A 24,763-nucleotide genomic window follows, 5' to 3' on the forward strand; every position below is an offset into this window, starting at 1 on the left:
TGAGATTAGACTGGCGTTTTTAGTATGTCATTTTTTCTTCGAACAATTCAAGAACAATATAGGCTATAGGCTATAGAACATGGTTTATTTTTTGTACAACTTTAAAACTGGCCTTTACTTTTCTTGACGATTCCTCGGTAGCTTTTGTTTGAAGGCATTCAATTGCTCAAAAACACTAACGTTAGAAACATAACTGCACTTTATCACAACGGATTAATAAACCATACCCACGAATTCCTAATCCGTGCTCTCAGATTTTTGAACCGTGCCCTCAGTTTTTGCAATCTGTGCCCACAAATTCATAAACCGTGCCCACGCTTTCGCAATCCGTACTCACGGGTTTGTAATCCGGACTCACGGATTTGTGGCATGATTCAACCAGGCCTCCTGTTTAGATGTGGGATGCATTGCATTGTTTTTAAAATCCCTTTTTAAAATGGATCATTTCTTGCATTTAAAAAAATAAATACATTTAGGATAGCCTACTTTTATCTTTAAAGTAAATTTTTAGAGGACAAAGCTCAGTACTAATACGCGAAAAAAATAAAAATAAAATAATAATAACACACATTTCAAAAACTGTAAAAGGTTTGGTTATAAGTTATAAATTATTTTATGTTAAATATATTACTGTCTTCGGTGAACTCATTCATAGTAATAAATGCAAATAATAATGATCTAACAAATAAAAATGCATTTAGGCTACATAGGCCTATTTAGAAGATGCTTTTATCCACAAAAAAAGAACAAAGCAATTCGTCAAATGTCAGTCTTAGACAATAATAATGGGCTAAGATTCTAACAAACAGGTTTTTAACGCATATCCAACTGTTTGTGTGAAGCGTGCACTGCATGTCACTGCCGCGGCCGCAGACACTTGCATGTTCCTATCAACAGTGGAACAATTTAAAATAATGTAGCATTTCTGGTCATACGGAAAAAATACATAATACATTATTTGCAACTACTTTTATTTGTGTAAACTCACAATAACAAGAAAACGTCGTTATTTTTCAGACACATTTATTATGAATCACCTATAAATCATCTCTCTCTATGGTTCCCGAGACATGCTCTTCTCATTTAGCACTGCGGGCAAAATATCGTTTTTAGAAAGTAAAATCAATTTTTTTTTTCATATTAATTTGCGAATATTTTAAATGTTTAATAAAGGCAAAAAGTCAATGTTATTTATTTTTTTTGTGCACAAACACTTGGATAGCCTATGCGTCAAAATCTTGTGTTTAGGCCTATTTGTGATAATCTCAGCCCTGTTTTATTATTGTCTAACGTGTATTATGACTGACATTTGACGAATTGCTTTTTTTCTTTTTTTTCTTTTTTTTTTTTGATAAAAGCATCTTATATCTAAATATGTAGCCTAAATGTAATAATAATAGCATATTATTATTAGGCCTATTATTTGCGTTTATAACTTTAAATGAGTTCACTTAAGACAGGAATATGTTAATCATAAAACAATTTATGAATGTTATATTTTTATAGGCCTATAACTTTGTGTTTGTGTTAGGCTATATTTATTTTTTTATTTTTTTGTAAGTAAAGTCCTTTTACAGGGTGTCCGCGGGGTTTTAAAAAGTATTAAAAAGTGATAAATCAAAATTGTCAAATTTAAGGCCATTAAAAGTGTTAAATGTAGTCTGAGAGGTATTATTTTTTAAAAATTCAGGTGTCCTATTTTGTGTTTGCGTTAGTCCGTATAAATATGGGCTTTAGCTTATCTGGGCACAATCAAAGATCTTTTATCTCTGTCTATGTTTGATGCTGACGTCATATTCAGTGGCTGGACGATATGACGATATATACTGAGGCTATATAACCCTGATATAAGTGATCACCCGGATTTAGACCTACCTATATTGTATTTATAAAGCGTTCACAGGCAAATTTGCTTTAGCCTATGTAGGTCTATATATTGCTTTTATTTCCCTTTTATTGAAATCAGGCAAACATAAATGTCAGGCGACACGATTGCTGGCTGCATGTCAATATCCATGGATCACTGGATCTTTAGTAAGTTGTTAGGAGTCCAACTATATTGAGTCCAACATTTAGTTTAAATTGATCAAATTGTTAGTTTTAGTCACATTTTCGTTTAATAGTTTCCCCTATTAAATCCAGTCACGCAACAGATCTTTTGCCACTCAGTCAGGTTGAGGGGGGTTGTACCGGCGGGAAAGTGATGTCAATGCATTCCCTCTATTGTTTGGTGTGTAAAAAACATCAATGTCAGCTGCACTTCGGTCGCAAATGCAATCCACTAAACATAAAAATGGAATGCGTGCTCTAAATCTATTCATTTTTGTATGTCATAAATGTCAAAATCTGTGTAATAGAAAGGTTGCTGGTTAACACTTGCAATTCAGTGTTGTTATGGTTTTAAAAAAAAATTGAAGGTAGTAAAAAAGGTATTAAAAAGTAGTAAATTTAACTTAAGGATTACTGTATATACCCTGTTTTAAAAACAATGCATCCCGCATAAACAGGAGGCCTGGTTGAATACGACACATTCTCGGGGACGAGCCACAAATCCGCGAGTCCGGATTACAAACCCGTGAGTACGGATTGCGAAAGCGTGGGCACGGTTTATGAATTTGTGGGTACAGATTTCAAAAACTGAGGGCACGGTTTACAAATCTGAGAGCACGGATTAGGAACTCGTGGGTATGGTTTATTAATCCGTGGGCACGAATTGTTAAACCGAGGGAACGGTTTAAGAATCCGTGAGTAGCCTACAGTTTATAAACTGAGGGGACGGATTGCAAAAACGTCGCCTCGGATTGAATTGTGATTTCACTGGAACGAATGAAACCTCCACAACGGATTGCAGCGTGCGTCCGATTGAAGACAACACATTTCAGCGCTAGATGAATGAAACGATTGCTGTTAGCTAAGATTTCAAAAGTGGTGGGGACAATATCGACCCTGGCAAAAAGTGGTGGGGACGTGTCCCACCCGTCGAGATATATCCAGCTGCAGACCCGCAGCACCACCAGTTTCAGAACCCCAGTTTCAGAACCCCAGCGCCAGAACCGGAAGTGAAGGAGGGGCGGAATTATTATTATTGCATTATAATTATTTTAGCAAGCATGTAAGGACAAACCGGGCCTTGTGTTTCTCATTTGATACATTGTAAGTTAAATTTAAACAAAATTGTTGTGATAAAACAGGCCTAGCTTGGGTTGAATTGGTCCTTTTTTTTATAGATTTTTAACAAAATAATGCCGAATTTTCTCTTTTTTTAGATTTTGACATTATTTTACACGAAAAATGCATGCTGCACATGTTCTTGTGAAATAAAGTATATTTTATAAAAAATACCCATGCTTTTTTTATTTATTTTTTATTAAACAATCAAAATCATCTTACAAATACATCTTCAATATCAAAACAATTTAAGATTTTTGTAAACACAATAAAAAAATAAATAAATAAATAGAACATAAAATATGACAGAGGTCTAATGAGTTATCAGATTGTGTATAATTTTGAAAACCTCCAATGATTCTTTCAAAGCTTTATTATACAAAGTTAACTCCTTCATAAAAACCAAAAAACAAAGGTCTTATCTTTCTAAATCTACACGTATGTATAAACTTCTTAGCTAAAATTATTAAACTGTTGTGCATTAAAAAAGAGTCTGGTTGAACCAGGCTACATTAAAATGCCCATAAGTATCAAGTATTATTTTTTTCACCATCATGATCAGGAAGTAACTCGTAATACAATGAAACGAATAACTGAAACTGTATACAATTATTTTACACAAAATCAATGTTTTAAAATGCTTATTGTACAGTAATGTATAGCATCATAACATACGTAGAGAGTAGGACGTTTCTTGTTCAATAAAAGCTGTTTCATGTGTAAAATACCCTCCAAATTACGTTAGGTGGCGTTATTAGGTTTCAAATCTAAGCTCCGCCCCTCAATTACGTTCCTGGCGCTGGTGTTGGTTAGAATCTAACGCCGCCCCTCACTTCCGGTTCTGGCGCTGGGGTTCTGAAACTGGGGTTCTGAAACTGGTGGTGCTGCGGGTCTGCAGCTGGATACTATAGCACCCGTCCCCAAGTACAGGCTAGAGTGTTAACCTTGAATTTATCTGCGTCCTCAGATTTCAATGAGAAGTGGCAAATTATGTCGAACACTTTAAGTAAATAAACAGTTAATAAACTCGCTAATAAACAGATATCTATTTAAGCTTCAAGAATAGTAGGCTAAAACATAAAAGCTGTCGGCCAACAGCATGTAACGAGGTTCGATCTCGCGTCGTTGGATGACGCGTTAACCACACAGCTATCGGCTAGACTGCTAATGCATTGTTGTCTTATACGATTGTAAAGCCTCATTGATGTAGCCTAATATGTTTCGACTGCAATGTTTTAAGGTTTCATTATTTTTTCAATTTAATTTCAGTATTGTGATTAATTAATTATTTTAACTACGTTTCACTTGAATTAATCTGCTACCATCTTTCAATCGCTCTGAAAGAGCCGCGGCGCAGCTGAAGGTTACACACAAAAAGGACACTTTTCAAAGTCTGTGATTGTAGCGCCTCTTAGCGGCCAAAGGCAGCAAATACACCTCAACTTTTACCGGCGCGGCAAAACTGAGGTGGTAAAAACCAAATTCTGGTTGTCTACCAACTGTATGACGAGACAGACTCGACATTGTTGACCTGAAACGCAGATAGAACCTGTAGTCTTCTTAAGGAAAGAAATAAGGATGGATTTTGTGTAAAAAATAATCTTGGTGAGTATAATATGCTTTTTTCCCCGTGGTGAATATGATTTTCTTCTTAATTTTTCTTATAAATTTATGATCGAAACGTAATTTTTTCCCCAAACATTCATTCTATTGTAACGTCTGAAAAGGGACTATATATAACCCTTGAACGACAAGATAAGGGAGGCTCCGTTTCTGAATTTATAATCGGATTCGGAACACAAGAACCACTGTACAAACGCACCAGCCGAACTCATGCACTCGTTTCTCGCGGCCTTTCCCGAACTCACCGCATTAATCCAATAACTGCCGGTGCAAAATAAAAACAACAATTATAGAGAGTATTTGTGCTGATACACTATTAAAAGTTACTAATTCAGGTAGGACAGAAGGCCTAAGTGTAAAATGCACGGCCCGCCACTGCTGAATATATTAACTGAGATTACATTATATATAGAAGGACTTTAATTTTGTACAAAGTCTATGATTCATGACCCTTGAAATATTGTGGCATTAGTATTATAACAATCTGATATTTCAAAAATATATATTATAAAGAAAATATGTTGTGTTGGTTTATTTTTTTAGGAGTATAGAGACATCAAGAACTAACATATGAATCTCAACAATGGTGACGATTAACAAAGTCTTTTTGTGACCTTATAAGTAGTTCAGAATTTTTTTTCATTGTCACCATTGTTGCGATTCATATGCTGATTCTTGATGTCAGTATGATCCCTGTCAAAACTTTTTCTGTAAATTGACTTCATAAACTTTTTTTTTCAGTGACCGTATTGAAATGCATTCTGGGATTGTCATAACATAATATAGACCGAAATCAAAATAATTGCCAAAAGCTTGTAAAGATTTACTAGAAACGGTGCAGCTGTGCAAGTGGGTGCCTACCTGAGCGTCATCGATCAGGATGTCCTTGATGACAGGGTGCCCAATGGGTTCCCCATTAACCATCCTCACATAGTGCACCTGGTACCCACGGATCTGCCCGTGCTGTCTGCTCGGCACCGGCGACCGCCACAGTACTTTAACAGATGTAGAGTTGACAGCCTCCACCTCGACTTTACGAGGAGGGCCACTGGGCACTGAGAGAATTATGGGATAAAAGACAAAAAGGTCAAGCTTAAAGAGGACACTTCCCGTCCAACTGGACATCTCTCAAGAGAAAGTGGTGAAGCAGACAAAAATATACCAAATGGTACTGGATAACACTAATATCTCAACAATGGGAAGTCAAAAAAAAAAATAGAGAGGAAAAAACAAAACAAAAACAATCCCCCAAAACAGGTCATACAACTGACCTAATTTTTTTTTCTGAAAAATGGGGTTAGTGGAGTCAAAATATGGAATAAAAAAACAAGCAAAAAAGCCAAGAGGAGTGTTTCAGAGTTTTGAAGCACTCGAAAGGAGTTTGGCTATGATAGAGTGAAGACAAAAAGAAAAAGTAAATGGAAAAATTTAAGAAAAAATGTCATTAGCGTAGGACATTTGAGAAAAAAAAGCCCCATTTTTGGAGGATTCAAAGTTGATTTAGGCGTCTTTTCTCATATGAAAATGAGTATAACTCCATTAAAAAAAATACCCACAAATTTCATTGATCTTTATAAAATGGGGGAAAACAGCAAAACATTTGGCATTGTTGAAAGTTTAAGTTTGTCAGAAGAACATGCCATGAAATTTCCAAGTCTGCTCGCGCAAAAAGACTCAAAAATGATCTCGCACATTCTCCCAAAATAAATGTTGGCTCGGTGAAAGGTCACAAAAAATCCTGGTTAGTAGAGTTAGTGTAAATACAGGGGACTAGAGGGGCGAGTGGGTTTTAGGGTGCCTTGGGCAGAAATCTGCCAGAAGTGGGGTATGTTTTAAGGGTAGAGACTTAAGAACAGGGTCACAGTGGCGTGTGGGTAAGACATACCATCTTCCTCTGTACGGATTAGCTGAGGTAAACTCTCAGGACCTTCCCCCGCTTCTGTGTGGGCGCTGACTGTCACACGGTATTCTGTCCACTTGTCCAAGTTTTCCAATAGATAATGGTACTTTTCAGGCGGTATGTCCGATATTTGTTGCAACGAGGTATCGTCACCTTCAATTGCTGCATACTGGACGGTGTATTTGGTCATGATTCCATTTTGAAGCTCCACTGGTGGTGGTTTCCAACTTACCAGAATGCTGGTAGAACTGGGACTAGTACACTTGACTTCCTGGGGCGGAGCTGAGGGCTCTGATTGGAGGATCAGAGGATTGTGGGAGGAGTATAGTCATTAAATTGGATTGAAGTGGTTTTGGAGTTTGGTTGGATCCAGGTGAGGTTCACGGGGTTGAGGTAAGAGGATTTTTTTGTTTTTGTGGTGGATGTGTAGATGATGTTGATGGACAAAACAAAAACAAAAAAAGGAACATAAAATGAGGATGGACCACAAGGACTACATTTATTTAAAAAAAATGATGACAAGAAAATAAATATAAATGAAGCTTAAAAAGATTAACAGAAACGGGTAGACATGTCACAGATTTCTCATTAAGGAGGTATAAAAGATAAAAAAAAAATCACAAATAGTGTGGGTGGGACTGGTGTAGACACAAATAACCTACCTTCGTAATTCTACATATGTTATTTTTTCCTAAATATATTCTAAAATTCAGGGCACAAATTAATTTTTCTCTCATCATACTTCAAAAGCATTTTCCAACATGTGAAATATCTAAATGAGATGCATTTAACTGGGCCCTGTTTCCTCCAAGCAGTTACCATCAATCCAAAATTTCAAAGGTTGATGTGTCAGCTCTGTACAAACAGTAAATGCATTGCTCACCAACCTTTCCGAGGCCTGTTGGTTTGAGGTAAAAGCCTGGATAGTCCAAGAGTTCATGACTGACGTTTCTAGACTTGGACATGCAAACACTCTACTGGATAAACAGCCCTCCAATATACTTACCTGGCATGTTCTCAGAAGACCTCATATTTATTCAGATTTCCTCAAATTGTGAGTATGAAGTGAAGCACAGTCAAGCTTGTCAACATCAATTATACATCAAATTATGCAAGATTAATGAACGGGTTGATCTAAAGGTTTGGTTACAGTTCAACTTGAATGAATGGATAATAAATATGGGGTCTTCTGGGAATGCAATTTTCTTTTCTAGCTATGTATAATTGCATTTGAGCTTACAACAAGGCTCCAGGAAAAGGAACCTATCCAAATTCTGTAAATCTTTCAAATGCAGTGTGGTATACTATAGCCAAAGTCAAAAAACAAGGCACCCTGAAGCTGAACGACTGTAGCCAAACAGATGAATAATTCACTCTCATCTTCTTCTTGGATTACTTATATAACACCAAATTCAACAAAGTGACCTTGTCATTTGACATTTCCCACAGGTTGGCTTTCAATAAAACAAGATGTGCACTAACAAGTTGTTTGCAGAAATGCCTCCATTTCTCAAAAATCTCTCAGTGTAAACCACTGTTCAAACAAATGCAGGATTTAAATTAGCAAACGCTGTTAAGAAATTGAGGATTTCTGCTTCAGCAAGTGCTGCTCCTGTTCTTGGACTGCATGGGTTTAGGATAGACAGTAAATACAGAAGAGGACCTACGTGTCTGAGGTGTTGCGGCTGAGATTTCGTTGGTGTACGCGCCAACGCCGTGTTTGCTGCGAGCAGCCAGCTGAAATGTGTATGTAGTAAATGGCTTTAGATCTTTCAGCAAATAGGTGGTGGTTGGTTCAAAGCTAACACGTTTCTGAGAAAAGGAACAACAAAATGAAGGTTAACACTCTAGAAAATACAGTTCAAATAATCACCCTAACCAATAACAATGATGGAAATTCTGGGAGGCATTTTCCAATGACTGTTGACATTCAGACCTCCTCTTTATCATCTCCTTTCTTATAAAGCAGCTCGTATCCGATGATTTGATTGTCCTGGCCCGTCTGAGTGGGGGGGTTCCATGACAACAGGATGCTCGTCTCAGATTTGGCTTCACCTTTGAAGTCTGTCGGTTGAGATGGCACTATAAAATGTTACAATAAATAACAGAAATTATTAAAAAAAAGTTGTCATTTTAAAGTGTAATTACAGTAATTTTTATGTTTGTATTGTGGGAATACAATACATGAAGGGGGATAAGCAGACATTTATCTCACTACAGGCGTAGTTCTCCTGGAATAACCTGAGGTAGTTCACAGTGTGTAACTATAGTACCATAACAGACTCAATTGTTTTAATAGGCTATATGTATGAATACAGCTCATCCAATCAGAATGCAGGGTCTGTTTTGAGTTTTAAACTCAAGTTTTAGTAACAGTTTATTTTAAGGTCAAGTACTGTAGTTACACTTTACAATATGTACACACTATAAAAATAACCCTGGAAACTAAACCAAACCCTAACTGTAACTCTATAGTAAGTACTTGTAGTTAATTCATATTACTCCATACTTATTTAAATAAGTACAATGTAACTACAATAAAGTGTAACCGAATTTGTATCAATAAAGTGTTTTCACCTTGTGTCTATAAAGTTGTCGGTTTGTGTCCACCAAGTTACAAATAAAAACATAAAATAAAAGCATTTGATTTACAAAAAAATACACATTGACCTCTGATTATGTTTTATGTTAAATTTCTAGAATATATATATATATATATATATATATATATATATATATATATATGAAGAGTTCAGATGCAAAAGCCTCTAAATGCCATTTGAAATTTTCTTCTTTAATGATGATTTTTATCAAACTTCTATATTTAAGTTCAGTAATTTCACTTAAATAACAATTAATAGGTAATTATCATTGCCATTTAAGTGAAATCACTGAACTTAAATATACAAGCTTGATAAAAATGATCATTCTAGAAGAAAATTTCAAATGGCACTTAGAGACTTTTGCATCTGAACTCTTCATATATATATATATATATATATATATATATATATATATATATATATATATATCAAAGTGTGATATAAAAGAAGAAAATTGTATATAATTATTCATATTTATGTTTTTGATTAAATTAAACTTTTTATGCATCAAGGTAAAAAGCAAACTGGACATTATCCTCTTTGTAATTCCTGTAATTCCCAACACCCACCTCCAGTTTTAGCTATGATCTGCAAATCAGATGAGAGCGGTCCATCTCCTACAGAGGTGAAGGCCAGGACCTTGATGTAATAAGTCTTATTGGGCGTCAGGCTCGGAATGGTGAGAAAGTCGGAAGTCCTTACAATCAGTTTTTCCCATTGGTTGACGTCCTGGCTGGGATCAGTGGTATAGTAAACCCTGTAGCCCGTAATCTGCCCGTTAGCCTCCTCAGGTTCGTCCCAGTGGATTACAGCAGTGGTGGCACTCAGCATGCGCCCTCTAACTTGCCGTGGGGCGGTACTTGGTGCTTGCTCTACCGTTTTGGCCTCAATGGCTTCACTGGGCGGCCCACGCCCAATATTGTTTACAGCAACTACTCTAAATTGGTAGTCGGAGTAAGGGCTCAGCCCACCCACACTGTATCGAGTTGTGGCGACTCCATCAATCTCTTTATAAGAGTCCTCAGAGTTTTTGGGCTTGTGCTGGATGATGTAATAAGAAACAGGTTCAGGATTTCCAGAATCCCATGTGAGCGTGATGCTTGTTGCCGTGCGTTCCGTTACCTGGGGAACGCCTGGCGGCTTCGGTAAAGCTGGAGCAGCAATAAAGAAACTTGAATCAGTGAATCTCTATTACTGGAAAAAATGGAAAATCCACTGCAATTAGTTACTAATGATTATTGGAGACTATTGGAGGAATTCCCTAAGATTTAATGGTGCCCGCTGATTTTATTTGCAGTTTATTTGCAGATGCTGTCTACTACGTTTAAGTGCCTAATTCACTGAAGGAAATATGCAAATCAGGTAAACTACTTATCCTGGACAAGTGTTAATGTCTATCCCTAAGGTTTATTTTATAATGAGCCTAATTTACTTACAAAAGGTAGTATTTCAGCACTTTTAGTGCCTGGATTGTAAATGGTTTGTGATTGCAAGTTGTTGCACTGAAAAAACCCACACAACATGGCTGCAACAGCTTAGTTAATTCAGGACATAAACATGTATTGTCTAAAAAAGAAAATTCAAACTATTTGAAAACTAAAATTCAGATGTGAAATGATTATTCTCTTGGTTTATAGAAAATGCATTAAATGTGTGTGCAAAAGTACTGGTAAGCTAAACATAAGTGTCGTACAGCTTTATCATCAGCATTCATGGACCATGTGCTTTTCCCCTGGGATACTGGCCAAAGGTTAAAGTATCAGCTTGCTCTGCCAACACACAAACAGTGGGCGTGTATTACAGCACCATTTACCGCTAATGTAATACAGCAAAATAGCTGTCTAGTACAGTCTTGACAGTACCTCCGTGATAAGGAGTACACAAAGTTCCCCCTGAGGAAGTTACTCTTAGCAGTTTGTTTAGAACATGTCTTAAATATTCCACATGCTGTAATTTATTGCTTTAATTCAGAGTGCATTAGGTGAGGTTGGCGATAAGAAAGATACTGTTTAGTCTTTGCATGCTATCTCCTGGGGCATATTATGTCTAATGTGGTTTTGTTGTGTCTGCTAGAGACAACAGCTTTGTGTGTGTGGATATAAACAGCTGTATGTCAACATGTTTGAGCAAACAAATGTGGCAGCAGTAGGAGCTCATGTATTCATCTGCAGAATGTGATAATACAGATCAAATAACAGCAGCTTGGGGCCGATTGGAATGTTAAATATCGAATCGTCTCTTGAGTTCTCACCTTTGACCGTAATCTGTGAGACTGCCTCTATAACGCCCAGAGTTGACATAGCGACGCACGTATAGTTGGCCGACTGTCGGACGTCAGTGAGTTCCAGCACGTTTCGCCCAATGGGCATGTCATCTTCAGGGGTCAAATCCTCCGACCCCAGCATCCATTTGACATAGGGCATTGGTGACCCCACGGCCACACAGGTGATGTTAACGCTGCCACCGGGCATGATTTCATTGTCCGTTGGGGGAATGGAGAACCGGGGTGGAACCCGTCTCACTGGAAGAGAACACAAGTACTGGTAACTTACCACACAATCGTAGGCCGACGGAACATTCGGAAACATTTAACAGATGAAGAACTGACAAAGAACTAGCATCTGGTGGATTTCACTGATACACTGTTTCAACTGATTGATATATATGGCAGGATCCAACAGGAAACTAATGCACATGTAGAAGACACAAACATTCCACCTCATTCCCTTTGGATTGGGACATTGAAACAGACACTATGCACAGGTGACCCACGCGTGACAGACGGAAGGCAGCACAAGGGGGAACTGGAGGGCCACAGCATGCAAGAGTTGTGTGTGTTTGTACAACTTCGATGCTGCGTTCTCTTCCAGTTGATGTGAAGGAATGTGCCGAATCACATTGCCACATCACACACACAGTGACAAGTTCCGCAAGAGGGACCCTGCTAAACTAACAACAGGTAGAGACCAGCTGTGGCTGTCTGTTTGTGACTGGCTGCCATTCAAAAAGTGGACACACGTGTCAATGGCAATGGTTTTGAAACCATTGATAAACAATGCAATAACAATGAAAGTGTGGATTCGAAAATGATTTAAAATTCAACGTGAAACAAATTCATAGACAACCAAAAGATATACCCAAATGGGGCATGGGGGGCATTCCTGAATCTGTCATGCAAACAAGCACATTGCCCATTACACAGGAAAAAAAAATAATTACAGAGAAAAGAGGAAGAACAGGAGAGAAGAGGCAACGAGATGAGGATAAGAGGGGAGAAGTAGTAGAGTCAGATAACATTAAATCAACAGGGCTATTAAAGGCAGGAGTCTCCAAGACAGAAAGGGAGAGATAAAGAGACAGGGATACTATCCACCAGCTTCTCAGAAGAGAGTTTATGGGACAGCAGAAGGGTGGGAGAAGATTCAAGAGTCCAACATAACTGAATTGATGTCAGTGTTACTGCTTACATACTGTCAGTCTCAGATGGCATTGGCTGATGTATAATGCACACAACAGTGGCAGGGGCTTTCTCGAAGCGACAGGCTCCATCTGCTTTAAGCAGCTTCTGGGAGTCAGTGTACAGCGGTTTATATCAGTCCTGCTACAATTCGCGCGTCCGAAGACAATGAATCACTGGATTTGAGAAAGGGTTCACCACAACAAATCTTTCAAGATTTTCATAGAATTTTGATTGAAACAGTAAACTTGAGCAGTGTTTGAGAGGCATACCGATAGCATACATATTCAAACTTTTCTTAAAGAGATTACATTGTCTTTTAAGACTCTAAGACCTAAAACGGATGGGTCAGATAAGGGAGATGTCCAAAAGATGTACTGTTGGTGTGCGACCATGAACAGGGTTGGGGAAAAAAATAAATAGACATCTGACTAGAACGTTACATTCCACTATAGCAAGGTTCCTCAAATCCCCCACTAATTTGCAGAGTTTAGTTCAAACTCTAATCAAAGACATCTGACCAAGATAATCAATGTGTTCAAAATTATAGGTAGGTGAGTTGATCAGGGTTTGGGCAAAACTCTGTAAGGCCAGATTTGAGAAACCCTGTACTATGGCAAATATCCATGAATGCCATTTACCTTCTCCTAATAGTGCTAGTCCAACCATGTCCTCCTGTTTAAGACCATATAGGTGTTCCTTGGCTAGGGGGTCTTTATTGTACCACTTACAATTAATATGACAAAAGGATTAACCTAAACAAACGTTCAAAGAGGACTTGGCGTCTATTTAAGTCTCTGCGATAAACCACCAGAAATGGAAGAAAAAGAAGGAAAGATGAGAATTTCAGTGACTGGTGGTATGCATTCGACCGGAGATGTCGCGCTTCTCTGGAGATGAAATCTCTAATTATTGCGAACAGATTTTCAATCCTATCGCAATTAATTTCCAATTGAAACGCTGTTCCAGGAGACATGATGTTTTTCCTTTCATCTGAATACCGTTCCATTTGTCGAGTCTTGAGAACAACGCTCTACATGCATCAATTGTCCTTTATTATCAGCTCATTAGGTGGAAAGGAAAGAAAATATCTGATCTCACAGACCTACGGAGCATGTCTCATTGCATTTTGTACCGTGCAAGGTCAGAGAATGGAGGTTTTTTTCTAGGTGTTAGTAAGGGATAAGTCGGTCAAAGTAATGAAGCAGGACCACTGACATGTGGGTGAGGACAGACAACTTTAGCATGACCAATGCACCATGCAAACCCCCCAACAAACTGTGCACATTCTGACCAACATGCACCACTTTTTGGTCAAGCAGTACAGCGGAGAAAAAGGAATTCATTCAGACCATAACAAAAGGAAATGAAGAGGAAACTGTCCAAGACATAAAACATAAGGAACCAAAAGCAGAATTTGATCATAGACACGCAAATGCAGCTACAATAAAAAAATTGTAAAAAATCGTACTGTTGGCAATTGTAACTAGCGTTTGTATCGTGTTTTTATTTATTTTTTTTAAGTTTGAAGATGGTTAGAAAGAAAAAACACACCAACCTTCTCGCAGCTCTGAGGGATGTAGGGAATTGATGCGGAAACAAAGTAAAATGAGGAGAAAAAACAAGGGAAAATACAGAGAGAGTAAAACAGGCCACATTCAACCTAGAGAATTGCTGCTAGAGACAGAATGTCTAGGAAAAGAAAATTGTGCTGTATTTTACAGGCCTTTCAATGCGCTGCCCATTAAACAATATGGCACAGGTCCAGTTATGAGCTTTACATGCCATCAGCAGTTACTGTGCAGCAGTTTGGACTAACTTTCCTCTGGAATTTTGTTCATAATTTACATATATATTTTTTGGTTCCTCATATAAACCACATGACTGACACCTGTGCATGAATTTAGCCACACTCCTTAAACTAGTAGTAGACATCTGGCCTTTAAGGTTAATAAGATGGAACATATTTTGGCAGCTGATTGTGATAAATTTGGGGTTAAAGTCAACATGAAATCAAAAGCACCCTGTTTTCTGATCAATATGAATTATTTAGTGGTGTACAGGGTGGCTGTTGACTTACAGTGACCAGTCACACTTATTTTTTTATTTTATTTTTTTATCTTAAATCAATTCCTAAATAAAATAAATAAAGTAAAATGGGTTTAGAATGCAGTTTCATGTTGACTTTACTGTCAGATTATAAAGATATAAACTTGAACTAAAGAATGCACATAAGGGCATATGCACGATATATTATATATTATATGTATACACTGGAGTGATTCTTTAGTTAGTGGACCTTCTTAAATTAAATTAGAAGTTATATCTCCAATTAGATCAAGATACTCTCAAACCATGATGTAAAAATCTTAAAATGAATGACATTACAAAATGTAATTTTTCATTTCCTGGATAACCACATTAGGTATTAGGTAATTATCCTGTAACTTAATTAAACCATTTAATGCTGATAGTCTGTACTTTAAAACAAAATTATTTGTTTTTATGTTTGTTTTTAATGAACATTGTATTTATGCATTCAATCATCCATACCAAGGGAACAGAAGATTTCACTTAATTGAAGAATCACCCATACACATTAAATTAAAGTATTTTAGACTACATTAGACTACGACATACAATATCCAGATTAAAGATTGCACTAATATTTGAAAATGTTTACAAAAATAAAATGATAAAATAACAACATAAAACGTCTCAGTTACGTATGCAACCCTAGTTCCCTAATAGGGAAGGAGACGCTGCAACAAACGCTGTGGGAACGCCCCTGTGTTGTGCGTCATGAAGCATGTATGGAATCAGCCCAATGGAGAGACGGAACGTCATAGGCAGGTGACGTCATCGACCAGGAAATTATAAAGCACCCCAAAAACGTAAGCATATGAGCTTTAGATAAGCCTGAAGGAAGCACTAACGGGAATGCCGGGAGTATGGCGGTACGACGCAGCGTCTCGTTCTCTATCAGGGAACTAGGGTTATATATGTAACCGAGATGTTCCCTTTCAATGGAACTTCGAGCTACACCAAACGCTGTGGGAACGCGAATATCCACGTCGCCATAGGACCAAGTGACCGCCATGTGAGAACTAGTGCACAGAGGACGAGAGCACCTGTGCCCCAGGGGTAGAGCTTAAGTCTAGGTCATAGAACTTCATGAAAATATGCAGTGAAGACCATCCAGCCGCATCACAAACATCACTCAAGGAAACATTTTTAGAAGAAGAGAAGAGTTTTTAGTTGCGTTTTAAATGCTTTCCGAATGCAGGTGGGAAGATCATTCCACCAGCATGGTACCGTGAATGAGAATGTTCTGGAAAGTGATTTTGAGGCTCTCTGTGACTTCAGAGTGAGAAACTTCTCAGGAACTTCTTCGATAGGTTCGAAAGGATCTAGGGAAAGACCTTCTAATACAATGGCCAGATCCCAGGTCGACACCCACGTACGAACTGCTGGCCTCAGCCTCAAAGTGCCACGAAGGAAACGAGTTATAAGCGGGTGTCTCCCAAGAGAAACTCCACTGAAAGGGATGTGGTAAGCAGCCAGTGCCACCACATACACCTTTAGTGTGGAAGGGGATAACCCTGTGGAGAAATGTGCAGGAATTCCAGCACTGTACCCTCTGGGCAGTTAACTGGGTCTAGCAGGTGTTCTCCACACCAAGATGTGAAATGTTTTCACTTCAAGGCATATAGCTTCCTCGTGGATGGAGCTCTGGAGTGAAGGATGGTCTCAACAACCTCGGTTGAGAGACTGGAATAAGCCCACAGTTTTCATAACTCTGGGCGGGGGTGAAATATAATGCCGCCCACCTGAGAGAGTAGATCCCTCCTGACGGGGAGAAACCAGAGAAACCAGGTCCGCAAACCATACTCGAGCCGGCCAGAATGGGGCTACTAATAGTAGGCTGAACCCGTCCGGGCGAACCCTCTCCAGAACTCCTGGTAGCAGAGCAATCAGGGGAAAAAGTGCACAGACGTGACCTCAGTCATGGCTGCACCATAGCCTCCAACCCTGGTTGACTGACGGAGAACCACAGACGACAGTGCGATATCTCCATGGAAGCGAATAGGTCCGCCTCTGCGTGACTGAAACTCAACCAAAGGAGCTCCACCACCTAGGGGGTGGAGTCTCCATTCCCCTGGCCTCGGCCCCTGCCTTGACAGGGAGTCTGCTACCACATTTACCCAGGAAGATGCATTGCTCTCAGTGATAGTAACTTCTCTAGGGACCACAGGAGGACCTGACGGGCCAACATGTAAAGCCGGCGTGACCGCAGGCCCCCTGATGATTTATATAAGAGACCACCGACGTGATGCACATGATGATCTCTCAGGTCTGCAAGGAACACTGCCAACATCTCTAGACAATTTATATGCCATGATAGATGATGGTCCTACCCCAGACCCCGGGCTGGACGACCACTCACCTCACCCTGTGAGGGAAGCATCCGTCGTTAAGAGCCCCCAGCACAGGATCTTTGGATAGGAACCAAATTTCTTTTCACAAGACCAGAGCACAAAGGCAGCGCCGCGTGACTTTAATCGTGCAGAGTGGATTTCCCCTCGGGGAGAATCCCTTGGTCCTGAGCCACCACCACAGTGGTTTCATGTACAATAGACAACGACGACCAGAAAAGTGGTCTCCAAGAAGATAAACACTTTTCTTCTCGTTCAGCCTCAACCCCAACTTTCTGATATGCGCGAGGAAGACATCTCGATGTCTAACCGCCATCTGCTCCGTAAAAGTACGGGGAGATAGCTAGACCGAACGGAAGAACCCTATATTGGAATGCCTCTCCCCTGAAAGCAAACCTCAGGAACTTCCTGTGTTGTGGAAGGATGGAAATGTGGATGTAAGCATCCTTTAGATCTATCATGGAAAAATTTGTGACACGACCTGCTTGATAGTGAGCGTCTTGAATTGAGCTTCCCTTCCGAGTGATTTTATAGGTGCAAATCTAAAATTGGACGCAACCCCCCATCCTTCTTTGGAACGATGAAATATCGGCTGTAATAACCTAGCTCCAAACTGGGAGGAGGAACCCGTTCTATAGCCCCCTTTTGAATGAGCGTTTTCACCCCTTGTTTTATTACCAGAGCCTGCTCGGGGCCCACACTGTGGGCAGAACCCCTCTGAGTTTTGGTGGACGACACCTAAATTGGATCGCATAACCTCTAACTACTGTCTGCAGGACCCTTTGAGATATTCTTTCAAGGCTTCTTTCCACTTTGCCAAAAAAAATTCTACTAAGGGTACCATTCTCTCGAGACTGGCCTCTGGTGTAATTTGAGCAGCAAACACAGCGCCCTCTAACGGCACACTGGCAGGGAACAACTGGTTTGACTGCTCTGAGACCGTCCTCAGAGGGCACGAGCGTCCCTCGGGAAAGCACTTGCTGGGATCGTCTACACCCGGCATGAGGTTGGGGTTGGCAGAGTGGGCCCCTGAGGGCACAGAGGAAGAATGGGCACCATAAAAAGAGGTGAATACCTTCCTTCCTCGGTGGGGACCACCCTCAGTGTCAGAGGGGGCAAGCTTCCCTCGGGAAAGCGCTCGCTGGGACTGTCTGCGCCCCGGCATGAAGGCGGGGTTGGCAGAACGGGCCCCTGAGGGCACCGAAGAAGAATGGGCACCGTAAAAAGAGGTAAACACCTTTCTCCCTCGGTGGGGACCGCCCATAACTGTCCCCAAATCAGTTCTATTATATATTTTTTTTTCTCTTTTTCAAAAAGCTTTGGCTGAGAGTGCCGCGTCTGGTCCCACTGTCCAGCAGGGGAGAGAGGAGCATCTAGAAGAAAGCTTTTTCTTTCTTTTTCATATTGGAAAAATTAATTTTACCATAAAACGGCAGCCTGCCGCATTTCTCGAACCACGTCAGTACTGCATCCTCAATCATGCTCATGTCCTTTAGCAAATCAGCCTGGTATGCCTGCAATATAGATATTGTATGCAGACACGAATACATTCCATGAATTCCTACCGCCGAATATACTTTACAAAGCCGAAATATTTCATAACGGCTTGGAAGGTAATGCCGGTGCTTTAAATGACAATGCAGCCTCGGAAGAGAGATAGCTCGCAAGCATCTCTTCTATCCACGGCAAAGCGGCGTCTTTTCTTTTTAAAAAAACCTAGCCCCCGCTAAATCGTAATATGTGAATTATTGGGGGCTAAAAATTATATCAGAAGCCGGCTTCTTCCATAATCTGGGACACCCCAGTATGGAGATCATAAAAAAAAAAAAAACTACAAGCACCGGTGTGGAGATTGCACACAAAAAGGGAGAAATCTTTCATCTAACTTTCATCAGGGGGCGGCAGTGGCTCAGTGGTTCATGTGGGTTGTCTACGAACCGAAAGGATGGTGGTTCAATCCTCGGTTCCACCTGACCAAGTGTCGAGGTTTCCATGAGCAAGACACCTAACCCCAACTGCTCCCGACGAGCTGGCTGGCGCCTTGCATGGCTGACACTGCCGTCGGTGTATGAATGGGTGAATGTGAGGCAAATGTAAAGCGCTTTGGTGGCCATTAGGTCTATGAAGGCGCTATATAAATGCAGTCCATTTACCATTTTACAATTTTAAGTTAGATTTAATAACAGACTCCTGCCACTGGCCACTCAATGCTTAGTTTTGATGCAGCTTGAGTGAGAACCTCCATGAGCTCTTCACCTTCGGGAGTGTGAAGTGGCGAGTCCTCCACATCTCCCTCGTCAATACTGCTATTTTTATCTCCTCAGTTTTTATAACTAACTTAGTTGCAGTAATGGTGCCACAACCCAGGCGGAAGAAACCGCAGAGAATGCTTCCAAACCGGGCTGAGACACTGGATCTAACAGGTAAAGGCAGAGACAAGGCAGAGCCTGTCTCTAACCCCACTGAAAGATCCATCGCTGCTCCATCCAAGAGTCGCCGCTCAGCCTCGGCAGGAACCACAGGGAGCGTGCACCGAGCACTCACCTCAAAGAGCGCTCAAAGAAATACACATCTTATATGCTGTTCGCCCGACATAGTCTCTCATACAAAATTGTTTGTGTGGTGTAAATGTGATAACTCCTGCCTAGCATATACTAAAGACAGACACAGTGTTTACACTCAGACAGATTCACATATAGCGCGACTGAAGGCACAGAAGCTGATGCGTTTGTGTTTTTGGGGTGCTTTATAGTTTCCTGGTCGATGACGTCACCCGCCTATGATGTTCCGTCTCTCCATTGGGCTGATTTCATACGTGCTTCATGATACACAACGCAGGGCCGTTCCCACAGCATTTGATGAAGCTCAAAGTTCTCTTGAAAGGAAACTCTTATTTTGTTTCAAAATAAATGAAAATAGATTTATTCCATTTGCCAGTATAAAGAGAGATGAGAAACAGTGGTCAGACATTTGCTGTAGAAAGGAAAGAGGTTAAACTCAATCAACCATCCCTGCTATAAGTAGAGTCAGTTATAACATACACAACAAGCAGTCGAGTCAATAAAGGTTAAAGCGAAATTAAACACCAGACAGGCAGAAAATCAAGGTGGCAGCAAATGTCACACTTGCAAAAATTCTCAGGAAACCAGAGGGATCCAAACAACAAATCTGACCAGCTAACTGGCTATTTGATTCAAATATGTGTGCGTCTAGAGTAATGCTCTTTTGTTGGTTTTGTTTACCGCTATGAGCTTCCTACCTCTGACATACAGGTTAGCAGGTGCAGAATAGCGTGTCCCATCGTTGTTGGTTGCGACACATTCGTACTTCCCTTGGTCCGATTCCTCACTTTGTTCAATTTGCAGTGCTCCTACACAGTGGGAGAGAACACGAAGCAGAAAACAGATAATTACAATAATAATACAAGCCATTAAACAACTTACACTAGATCACATGCTAAGCCTATTTCTCTCACTATGAATTGGAATTTTTCTGTTTAGGTCTCCATAAGGGTGGACGCAACAGAATGACTTTAGCTAAAGCCAGTTCACTGCCATCTGACTGCTGCTATACTGATGTTTAACCCTGAGAAGCGACATCTGCAGGCATGCCTCGCATTGGAGAGGTTCGTATAGACTTAACCAGTTTATGCAAGCTAAGCTCCTGGAAGCTGGGGGTAGAAATGTTTCCACTTAAAATGTCTAATGCAGTATTTAATTCTCTAGGCCCGATGCATCATGGGAAAGCAATTTCAGCACTAAAGATGGATTTCACGCTGGATTCGCGATGCATATTATGATTTTGTCAGGAACGGAGTAATTTTGAGGTGCTTAAATCGAACTGTCTTGTGAGCTAGTATCTCACCCTACAAACTAACTTGCAGCAGTTACACTAGGAAACAGGTATAGAGAATAGCATGGCAAACACTGCCGTAGACATTTGAGAGGGTACACAGAAAGAAAACAAAAAGAGACTTTGCAGCATTAATTATCTTGGACATTTTACAATCACATCAATGGAGAGGTAAACATACAGTACAAGATACATGTTGCAGGGTTTCTAAAGGCACTTAATTGATAGGGTGTTTCAAAATAGTTTGAGCATTACTGTTTAGAAAAAAAAAACAGTTGTGATAGTCAATAATAATAATACTGAACGATTATCAATTGAAAGCTATACAAAAGGTGAGGGGGGGAGGATAGCCCTGCAATATTATTACACATCTCACAGGACTGTTCATTATGGGAATGAGTGAAAACTGCAATACAGCAGCATATGACTCAAATAAAAAAGGTTTACAGTATACAAAAGCAGCATAAAAGGGGGTTAAAAAAGAAATTTGGCTAATAAAATTTGGTTAAATTCAATTCGAATTGATCCGTCAATAAAATGGCCAAAGACTTCAGAGGGTGGAAGTCAGCAAAAACTGCAGCATTCTCAGGAAAAAAAATACGCTGCTTGAATCGTAAAAAATAGAAGAAGAAAAAAAATCTGTTGGGAGAATTATCGTTACCAGTACATAAACCTCTAGCACATGCAAATCTTTCCAAAGAACAAGAAATGTGTGTCGGCACAACTTACAACCTTTTGACAACCCTTAGCTGAAAAATAAAATGCAGTTGTATTAGAAAATTCAAAACGGCCTCCGCCGACAAGAAAACAACCAATCACTGCCATAGCTTACGCAAAGCTACAAATGACACCCATAAAAATCCACCAATGGGATCAGCAGTGTGGTGTCACATGACCCAGGGAAAAACATTTTTTAAAGTGCACTGAACCGCAGCGGACCGCCTCCTGAGTAGCTTGACAAAAAAAAAAAAAAAAAAAAAAATGACACAAAATGGCCACCTCGGTATCGTCTGCCAGACCCACTGTTAGCTTTTCCCCAACCCTGAAGAATGGAAAAAATAAAAATGTCAAAAAGCAAAACAGCCTTTCAACCCAAGAAATGCAAGAAGGAAAAATAGGTGGAAGAAGAAAAAAAGCACCGCAGAAACTTTATCAAAAAAGTAGTTGTTTGGGCTTTTTTAGATTGTTTTGAGAAGGGTATAGGTAGAGGAAAGCAAATGGAGGACGAAGAGCAAAAAAAGAAGTTTGTAAAGACAGAAAGATGCTTTTTTGGGAGAAAAATTTATGGCAGAGAGGTCTCCGGTGTGTCTCCGACATCTGGGCTCATGTGCGGCTGAACAAGAACAGCTAAGGGGGGAAAAATGTGTTTGGCTGTTTTAGTTGGACGAAAAAAAGGGACACATGATCTGCTATGGCCAAAAGATAAAATAATAATAATAATAAAATAATGAAATAGAACACATATAGGATATGCTTCTTTGGGCTGCAGTAAGCATATCGACTCGGAAGAGAGAAAAAATACAAGAGGCTTTCTTAAACTGAAAAAAAAAAAACGAAAGAAAGAAAGAACGCTTACGCAAAAATGGTGATAGATGGGTGGTGTGAACAGAACGGGATGGTGGGGGAGGAGGACAATGGGGAAGATGCTGGGGCGTTTCATGGATGCAGACACATGTGGGACAGGAAGAATGAAGTCAGTTGTTCATTCTGTGAACTTGAGTTGAGCACTCTTACCTCTTATTGGCGTACCACCTGGGTGGATTATATGAATGCAAATAAGATTAAGAAAGAAGAGTCGTTAGTACGAGAAGAGAGTCTGGCCGCTTTGGAAGAAGAATCAAATTAGCTTTGCTTTGCTTTCTTACAGACTTTATTAGGCTACAACAGGAAAGAGAGACTCAGAAAAGACAGCCATTGGCTCTAGTGGAGAAAAGCACAGGATTGAGCATTGGTCACTTTAGGAGGTCAAAGAGCAACTGGTACAGTGGATGAAGCACAAGGGGCCATTTTGAGACCTGCTGTGGCCGTGATCTAGCGGGAGGGGAACTAAGGATTGATTGGGAGCAGTGGAGAGTCTTTGAGCTGTGATTTGAGACAAAGATGGAGTGACCGTGTCGGTGCGTGGCCCTGACCAGCTGCTCGTGTTGGTGTGTGTTTTACTGCTAGTCAACTAGTGTTTATCGACACCGTTAGTAAAATGCATGCCATGCATTTTAACAGTAGTTTGAGAAACATGGAACATTAGTGGGAGGCATGTGTGCTCAGATCTACAAACTTACCAAATGACTCTGGAGATTTACAAAACAGAGAGAAGAAAGACAGCATAGAAAATATGATTATATTCCTTACGTTTACTCTTGTTGACACACTTAAATCTGACACTCTATTGCACAGGGTTATAAACGACTAGGAAAATCAAGAGAGAAATCAGACAACGAAAGAAAACAGGACAAGGGAAAAGCGGAGAACTCTGGGAAGACATATTGTACCATATTGAGTGCTGGAAAACACATCGTATTCAACTCAACAATTAAATATTCACAATGTGCGTCAATTGCAAAACGAAATAGGGTTGTGGGGAGTATTACGAGAGAGACCGCAGGCGAAGAGAAGGAACGTCTACTGCGGCTCCCAATTCAACGGAAAAGAATCACCAACATTTTCAGCCCTGAATTTGGTCAATTGGATGTACAAACACACAACAAAAGTCACACACATGGGGACGGACGTCTCTCTTTTTTTTCTTTTTTTTCCGTTTTTGGATGTAATAGAGTTTTTAGGCTGTTGGTACATGTGCATCATGACATGAAAGCAACAAACAAAACAACCTTGATGATTCTTTTGAGAGCAGTGAATGAAGCCAGATTGTACTAATTGCGCATTTGAGGAAGAGAAATAAGAACATGGAGTACTACAGTTATTTATTATGCATGGTTCGGCTGCTTTTTGCGACTAAGTGTTAAAATGGAAACAAAACAAAGCCCAATTTAAGCTGGCCAAGAATGCAGTCATAGCAGTGAATCATGGGTAATAAATTAAACAGACAAGAAAACAAGACACATCACACAGAGGGGACGTAGACGACGATGCCGTTTCCTACAGAAAACCAAAAAATTTTCCATGAGAAAGAACAGAATGTCAAATGTAAAGGACGACAACAGCGGCTCTTGTCGCTGTTTTTCTTCTGCTGTTGTGGAGCCAAGCGCTCAGAGGAAAATTACCTGATCGAAGTTGTTTGATGCGTCCGTTGTTGTTACTCGTGTTAACCGGGAGGAAGTCTTTGAACCAGGAAATGTCTGGGTCGGGGTTCCCGCTAGCAGCACAGAGCATGGTGGCGGTACGGGTGCGCTCAACCACCTTGAGCTGAGGGCCCATGTCTATGGTGGGGAAACCTGCGGGCAGCTGATCCTCTGAAACACAGCAACACCAGCACGGTCACACACGAACATGCACTTTCATTGCTCTTCAAGCCTTTATCACATTTACTATAGGAAGCCGTGGTAACCTGGAGAAACTTGGGGGTTTGGTCCCAGCTAACAGGGACATGCATGCATGCATAACACTGATATCCTGTGTAAAAAAGAAGTGTGCTGAATTGTATTGAAAGCATTTTTTTGTGTTCTTAACTTTTAAAATGCACTTTGTAATAATATCTAATTAAGTTTTACTTAAAGAAAGTACACTTTCATCATAATATTTATAAACACACAAAGTCCCTGTAAAG

The 24,763-nt window shown here is 40.0% G+C and overlaps 1 protein-coding gene across 39 annotated transcripts in view; it reads right to left on the minus strand.

The window, feature by feature from the left end:
* ptprda (protein tyrosine phosphatase receptor type Da) overlaps positions 1–24,763 on the minus strand; it is a 945,911-nt gene that overhangs the window by 79,549 nt on the left and 841,599 nt on the right. For 9 of the 39 annotated variants that reach the window (XM_089127388.1, XM_089128048.1, XM_039669459.2 and 6 more), the window contains exons 5-14: positions 24,261–24,449; positions 22,774–22,791; positions 20,447–20,557; positions 14,310–14,321; positions 11,546–11,815; positions 9,864–10,445; positions 8,628–8,773; positions 8,359–8,503; positions 6,677–6,982; positions 5,653–5,846 (exon numbers count right to left, since the gene is read on the minus strand). In XM_089127388.1, coding sequence (XP_088983514.1) covers positions 5,653–5,846; positions 6,677–6,982; positions 8,359–8,503; positions 8,628–8,773; positions 9,864–10,445; positions 11,546–11,815; positions 14,310–14,321; positions 20,447–20,557; positions 22,774–22,791; positions 24,261–24,449 — 1,973 coding nt within the window. Of the gene's footprint in view, positions 1–5,652; positions 5,847–6,676; positions 6,983–8,358; positions 8,504–8,627; positions 8,774–9,863; positions 10,446–11,545; positions 11,816–14,309; positions 14,322–20,446; positions 20,558–22,773; positions 22,792–23,318; positions 23,328–24,260; positions 24,450–24,763 lie in introns of all 39 variants that reach the window. The other 30 variants (XM_039669501.2, XM_039669500.2, XM_039669471.2 and 27 more) reach the window with 9 other exon arrangements.

Source organism: Pimephales promelas, chromosome 1, assembly GCF_988280905.1.
Source record: "Pimephales promelas chromosome 1, fPimPro1.hap1.1, whole genome shotgun sequence".
NCBI classification, from domain to species: domain Eukaryota; kingdom Metazoa; phylum Chordata; class Actinopteri; order Cypriniformes; family Leuciscidae; genus Pimephales; species Pimephales promelas.